Source organism: Photinus pyralis, unplaced genomic scaffold, assembly GCF_008802855.1.
Source record: "Photinus pyralis isolate 1611_PpyrPB1 unplaced genomic scaffold, Ppyr1.3 Ppyr1.4_LG10, whole genome shotgun sequence".
Classification (NCBI taxonomy): domain Eukaryota; kingdom Metazoa; phylum Arthropoda; class Insecta; order Coleoptera; family Lampyridae; genus Photinus; species Photinus pyralis.
The window spans coordinates 6713019-6720513 of NW_022170250.1; the positions used below are offsets into that span (position 1 = coordinate 6713019).

At 41.6% G+C, this 7495-nt stretch overlaps 1 protein-coding gene across 1 annotated transcript; it reads left to right on the forward strand.

Annotated features, from left to right (window-relative positions):
* The first annotated feature begins 2399 nt into the window (after positions 1–2399).
* LOC116161506 lies at positions 2400–6639 on the forward strand. Its single transcript, XM_031474866.1, has 2 exons — positions 2400–2478; positions 5960–6639. Exons 1-2 carry the CDS (start codon positions 2412–2414, stop codon positions 6637–6639), a joined length of 747 nt encoding a protein of 248 aa, XP_031330726.1. The 5' UTR covers positions 2400–2411.
* The last annotated feature ends 856 nt before the right edge of the window (positions 6640–7495 follow it).

Here is a 7495-nt window from a genome sequence, read left to right on the forward strand (position 1 = left end):
ATGAAAAACTACCACAGCAATCCTTAGGGCTGAATGTCATGAAAAGAACGTAAGATCGTGGGGTTTGGGGGGTATTGCATACGAAGATCTAATTAAATCGGTTCTTGCTGAAGCTGGGGGGTATTCCATACTCCCAGACCACCCCGAATCTACATTCCTCCCCAAAGCGTATAGGGCAAATACCATAGAAACCCTGACTGATAGAAAGAGACTATCATAAGGAACACCATCACCATGAGCTCCTGGAGTATGGAATATACCTGTCGGGGAAGGAATATTCTAAAGTCCCTTATGAAAAACTACTACAGCAATCTTTAGGGCTGAATTTCATGAAAACGAACGTAGCATCGGGGAGTCTGGGAGTATTCCGTACCCCCCGGCTCTACATTTCTCCCCAAGTTATTATAAGTCTTCTGCACTATTATAATCACCTTTCATTGATTTCTTTTACCTGAATCCTTCGGGATGAATGTGATGAGGAAGAAGGTTGCACCGGGGGGTCTGGGGGGGTATGGAATACGAAGATCTAATTAAATCGGTTCTTGCTGGAGCTGGGGGGTATTCCATACCCCCCAGATCCCCCGGTTCTCCACTCCTTCCCAAAGCGTATAGCGCAAATACCATAGAAACCCTGACTGTTAGAAAGAGACTATCAAAAGGAACAACATGAGCACGTGGAGTATGGAATATACCTGTCGGGGAAGGAATATTCTAAAGGCCCTCATGAAAAACTACCACAACAATCCTTAGGGCTGAAAAGAACGTAAGATCGGGGGGTCTGGAATACGAAGATCTAATTAAATCGGTTCTTGCTGAAGCTGGGGGGTATTCCATACCCCCCAGACCCTCGGTTCTACATTCCTCCCCAAAGCGTATAGCGGAAATACCATAGAAACCCTGACTGTTAGAAAGAAACTATCAAAAGGAACATCATGAGCTCCTGGAGTATGGAATATACCTGTCGGGGAAGGAATATTCTAAAGCCCCTTATGAAAAACTACCACAGCAATCTTTAGGGCTGAATGTCATGAGAACGAACGTAGCATCGGGGAGTCTGGGGGTATTCCGTACCCCCCAGTTCTACATTTCTCCCCAAGTTATGCATATAATCACCTTTCATCGATTTCTTTTATACCTGGAAGATATTCCTTATCTCCCAACCTCCGCTTTGTAACGGTCACCCCCAAAACGTTCCTGTGTTCGCCACGTGGGAGCCTTCAGAACTCTAATAAAAAATCTCTAACGAGATTCGGAAGTTGGGGAGGGGTTGGGGTGTGCTTTCGTTAATTTGGAAATCTACCACATATTATACAAATTAATTCTCGATTCTATTGCGTTGCTTAATCTTCAGCAGCTGATTGGAACTCGTTAATTCTGCCTCGTGGTATTACGCGCGAAAAATTGCAATTTTATGTTAAGCTGGGATGAGAGTGTCGCCATTTTAACCGGTTTATTTTTCGATAGTCCAGTTTCGAAATGTAAATGACTTAGATTCATGTTGTAATCGCCCAAAACGACTATGCTTCTTCCTCATTTTTCGCGTCCTTCATTGATCGCATTCATTTTTCAAAAGATGCAAATTGAGAAGAACCACAGCCCGAAGGTTAATATTAAGATCACCCACAATATTTAATTTTCCAAAAAAATTACGCCTAATTCCAAGAACTTTCTAAACGAGCACCCAAAAAAAATGCAGGAATCTAGTTAGATAATTGATGGTGTGCTAATCTGTTGTAATTTCAGTACCTGTAAATTTCGCCCGTTCGCCAATTTCGCATCAAATTAGAATTAATTTACTGCACCAGAGCGTTTAGAGCAATAAATTACTGCAATAGTAGTTAAAAGACTGCGGCGGTTTTCCACTTTCGCGTCGCGACACGGACGGAAAAGTAAACTCTGTCACACCGAATTCTTACAAATGAGAGGGAAAAATCCGAAGATAAGATTGATCGCTTAATAAACCGGTAGACGCAACTTTTATGTGGAAGTTTTAACATCTTTTACAAGTTTTTAATTAAGAATTTATGAAATAAATTTAAATGCCGATCTTATCGTCGGTCATTTAAATTTGTTAAATTCGAATTCTTCTCTTTTTTCGGCGTAGCTTCCGAATTTCGTTAGCGTTTTAAATTATTACAATTCACTTTTCCGAAAAAAAAAGGTCCAGCCTACTTGAGAGATTAAAATTATATTTTATTGTATTTAAAATTTACAGTCGACGTCGTTATAAAAGTTTATTGCTTTCCTGCAATAACTTCGCGTTCTGCACAAAAATTGCCTTTATTGAAAATATGATTTACTGTTACTCGTTTGATTTTATTATCTTCTTCGTTTTATGCCCCTTTCCCTTATATGCGTTTGCTTTATATATAAACAATTAATTGTAGGAAACTTGTTTCAGGAATGACTGAATGTTGGCTGCAATGGCAACAGTTACATCTGGGCTCCTTTCGCCGAATTCCTACGGGTTGAGTTCGGGTAAGTGCGCAATTGTTTTGGGGTTTTTTGAATCTGAAATTGAATTTGAAAAACCTGCCTTTGCAATTCTTCCCCCAACAGATTTTTCAGATTTTTTGATCCGGAACCCATTTTTCTTCACTCTCTAAATCATTGAAAACAAAAAACTTCAAAAAATAGTGAGAATAGGTTTTTTTAGAAATGTATTTCACTTCGAACCCTTACGAAGGGTCAAAATTCAACTTTCCTCCTCAATTCTTGCACAGGAATCCGTGGAATTCCTCTGCACTTGAGTGATTCACTCTGACTTGATTTTTTTGTTGAAGTTTGTCCAGAACAAATTCGGAATTCTGAAAAAAACAGGAAATGAGAAATGTATTTCACCTCGAACCCTTACGAAGGGTAAAAATTCAACTTTCTTCCTCAATTCTTGCACAGGAATCCGTGGAATTCCTCTGCACTTGAGTGATTCACTCTGACTAGGTTTTTTGTTGAAGTTTGTCCAGAACAAATTCGGAATTCTGAAAAAAACAGGAAATGAGAAATGTATTTCACCTCGAACCCTTACGAAGGGTAAAAATTCAACTTTCTTCCTCAATTCTTGCACAGGAATCCGTGGAATTCCTCTGCACTTGAGTGATTCACTCTGACTAGGTTTTTTGTTGAAGTTTGTCCAGAACAAATTCGGAATTCTGAAAAAAACAGGAAATGAGAAATGTATTTCACCTCGAACCCTTACGAAGGGTCAAAATTCAACTTACTTCCTCAATTCTTGTACAGGAATCCGTGGAATTCCTCTGTACTTGAGTGTTTCATTCTGACTAGGTTTTTTTTGTTGAAGTTGGCCCGGAACAAATTCGGAATTCTGAAAAAAACAGGAAATGAGAAATGTATTGCACTTTGAACCCTTACGAAGGGTCAAAATTCAACTTACTTCCTCAATTCTTGTACAGGAATCCGTGGAATTCCTCTGCACTTGAGTGTTTCACTCTGACTAGGGTTTTTTTGTTGAAGTTTGCCCAGGACAAATTCGGAATTCTGAAAAAAACAGGAAATGAGAAATGTATTTCACTTCGAACCCTTACGAAGGGTCAAAATTCAACTTTCCTCCTCAATTCTTGCAGAGGAATCCGTGGAATTCCTCTGTACTTGACTGTTTCACTCTGACTAGGTTTTTTTTGTTGAAGTTTGCCCAGAACAAATTCGGAATTCGGATGCTTGGCTTCGCCACGAAATTGTGACTACTAAGCCCTACCACCACGACAAGGTGCATCCTATGGTAGGGAGAATAGGGACACTGCTTCGGCCTCGGTGGCTGCCCTGTCTCGCCTCGCCCTCTCACCACCCTTCTGATGACGTTTTGGTTTCTTCATCTCCTCCGCCACGCCTTGCTGTAAGACACTATAAGACAGCATATTTCTACCCTTCCGAAATTACGTTTGAGTTTTGACATGTTTCTCGTAGCAATCGGGCGAGGCGAGGCGGCGCAGCCGCCGAAGCCGAAGCTATGTCTGTTGTTGTACCAATTTCTTTTAAAACAATGGTGGACATTACTTTAGCGTCAGCAGCCGCCTGTTTCTCCTTACCAATTTATAGAATAGGGACCTAGTTTCGGAAGAAGGAAAGGGTGAAAAAACCAAAACGCAATCGGAAAGGTAGTGACAGGGCGAGGCGAGGCGGCTCAGCCGCCGAAGCCGAAGCTATGTCCTTATTCTGTAAATTAATAAGGGGAATCGGCTGCTGAAGCTTAAGTAATTTCCACTATTGTTTTAAAAGAAAGTGGTGCAGTAACAGACATAGCTTCGGTTTCGGCGGCTGAGCCGCCTCGCCTCGCCCTGTCATTACTCTTCTGATGACGTCTTGGATTCTGCACCTCCCTCTTTACGCCTTGCTACAATACACTATAAGAAGCCATGGGCTACCCTGCTGAAATGACGTTTTGTGTTTGACAACTTTCTTATAGTAATTGGGCGAGGCGAGGCGGCGCAGCCGCCGAAGCCGAAGCTATGTCTGTTATTGTACCAATTTCTTTTAAAATAATAGAGGAAATTACTTCGGATTCGGCAGCCGCCCCGTTTCCCCTTACCAGTTTATACAATACCGACATAGTTTCGGCTGCGCCGCCTCGCCTCGTTCGATTACTACCCTTCCGGATGACATGTTACACCTGGGTGTAATACACTACAAGAAGGCATTTTTACCCTTTCGAAATGACTTTATTTTTGACAACTCTGCCATAGTAACCGGATGAGGAGGGTGTCTTGTTATAGAAGAAATAACTTCTGTTTCAGCAGCCGTTTCCCTTCGCATTTATCACGCCTTTTAAGTGTGTAGTTACGGGGATTTTACAAGATCTTTCAAATGGAAAACAGGGGGCGGGGGGGGTTGTTGCGGTAAATTTCAGTTTTGCGCCATTGATAGTATCCTTTTTTCTACTGTGCGCAAGTAATTCTTTCGCTATTTTGAAATTACCGCTTCTATTTAGCCTCCCTTGCATTTGGGGGGGGGGGGGGCTGTAAATTTCAATTTTGAGTCTGCGATACATCTATTTTGCAAAATGTAGGTATTTTTTCTCTGTTCAAAATTATTCAATTAATTTAGTTTCTTTTGCATTTACTTAAAATGCGAAATTTTAAGTTGTGCATTTGAAAAGGTTGGGGGGGGGGGCGCAATTGTGTGTCAATAACATCTTTTTTCTGCTGATTTTCTTCTGGTACAATTTAGTTTCTTTTGCATCTATTTGGAACTTTTCAAGCGAGAGGGTGGGGTGAGGGGTGTACATTTCAATTTTGTGTCAATAATTCTTTTCCAGCAAAATCTAGGTCGTTTCATTTCTACTTTGAAATTTTTGTGCCAGGCCTCTTAAATTAGTGGTGAGGGTTGTTTCCTATGTTTGAATTTATTTTCGAGTAGGGCTCTAGACTTTGAAGATTTAAAGAAATTCCTTCTAGTAAATACGATTTTCTTTCTTTTCACAATCCTCCTTGTTACCAGAAGATCATCCAGACATAATTGTTAAAGAAGACGAAACGTGTTTCTGTTTTGTTGTAATCGATCTCTGAGGAGTAGGCAATTTGTTGCGTGCCAAGGTTTCGGATTGGTATCCGAATCAAGCGCTTGTGTTATTAATTAATTACGAAGCCTTAATACCGAGGAATTTGTTATTTGTAAACTGGCTTCGGATAGTAGTAGGTACGTTCACTCGCAATATGAAAGCAAGGCGCGGTGATTTGAATTTTGATGAACCGTGTATATAATTAAATTCCCATTCCTAAGCGCGCGTATTTGTTAGATAGTAAGAACACGAATTTTTTGCGAAAAATTCATCCAAGTCTGCGTTACTTTTTACCTAAATATTTCTCTAAATAAATTCAGACGTGACGCTTTTACAAAAATGATAAAAAGTGGACGGAATTTGTCGGGCCACAATTAAATTTTCATTTCGTAGAATACCGGGAACTGAAAAATATCTTAACCCCGTCTTTTTTCTCTTCCATTTCAGATCAGACGGTAGCCAAGATGGCCGCTGAGAGTGGCGGCGTCGTCGAATCGGAGTACAAGCGTTACCGTACCGTGCCGATTTTCAGCTCGAACGTCGACTCGAGCGACTCGGAGCCGGAGGAGGGCGGCGGCGTCTTCCAAACCGCGATGATACCAAAGGACGCCATACCGAAACGGAACAAGCGGAAGAACTTCAAGCCGCGCTGTACCAATCTGAATTACTCCGACTCGGACAACAACGAGGTCCTCAACCTCTCGGAGTTTAGTAATAATAATAATTTAAAGAACGTTCGGAGAAGAAAGACGCTCGCGACGCCGCGTAAGGTGATCGTCGACGCGCGACAATCGCCGATGGATCTCAGCAAAGCCAACGATTCGGATTCGCCCTCCGACGACTCCTACCTAACCGAAAATGAAAACGTCGCCGACAACGAGGACGACAACTCGTCCGAGAACGACAACAAGATCCCGTCGAGCTTCTCGATACACAACCTCTCGAAACCGCACGTGCCGGAAGCGGCGGCGGCCGCCTTCGGTCACGGCGTCGGCCAGGTTTCGGACATGCGGGAGTACGCCGTCAATACCATGAGGGAGCTGCTGGGTATTTACGGTCTCACTTCCGAGGTCGCCGAATCGATCTCGCGACAACTTCCTATAGCGGCCTTTAGTAGCGGTAAGTGAATCCCTAGGAATAAAACCGGTACCGAATTAATTGTCTTAATCGATGACTCATTCATATTGCGCTACACGATCTAAGGCATCCATAAATTACGTTGTGGCAAATGCGAGTGCGCGTACGTAGGCCAAACGGGCAGGAATTTATTACTCGAGCGATGCTGATATTCGTAATTTACATTGTGCAAGTTGCAATTTCACTTCTACTGGCCTTAATACGTCACAATATTTTCGCTTTCCTTTGTCAGCGTATCGTTCATCGACCAATCTGCAATGGGAAATTTAGTACCCGTTTTAAAAAGGCGAATTTTAGGAGTAAAAGTCACTTACAGCAGGTGGTGGAAAATTGGAATCAACCTTCAACGTTTCAGTCTCCGGTAGCACTGAAATAGCACAACTCCAACATCAAACATGAGCGCATTTTCACTGACGGATTCACTTTTTGGAAACGCCAACTTGCTACCTACTATATTAAAATTGAATTGGAAGTATAAATGTTATCTTGAAGGTTCCCTTTCACGGAGCACAAAAGTAGCACTGAAATAGCATAACCCCGAAACTTTCATTGAACGCATTTTTACTAGCAGAAATATTTGTCCTTTTTTTTTGAAACGTCGACATCGTTCACAACGTTCATGGTATCAGATAGCACCAAGGTAGCACTTAAGTGTAAATTAATTAGCACAAAAGTTAGACATTTCCAGTCGCCATTTCTGTGACTTTTATTTAGTTGATTAATTAAGTAAAAGTAAATTGAATTGGCGAACTTTACCACTTACAAACGCCTTAATAAAATTACATTTTAATGATCGTATATAGTGGAATTACGGGCTCTTAATTTGCCGCACGTAGGCAGCGCTTT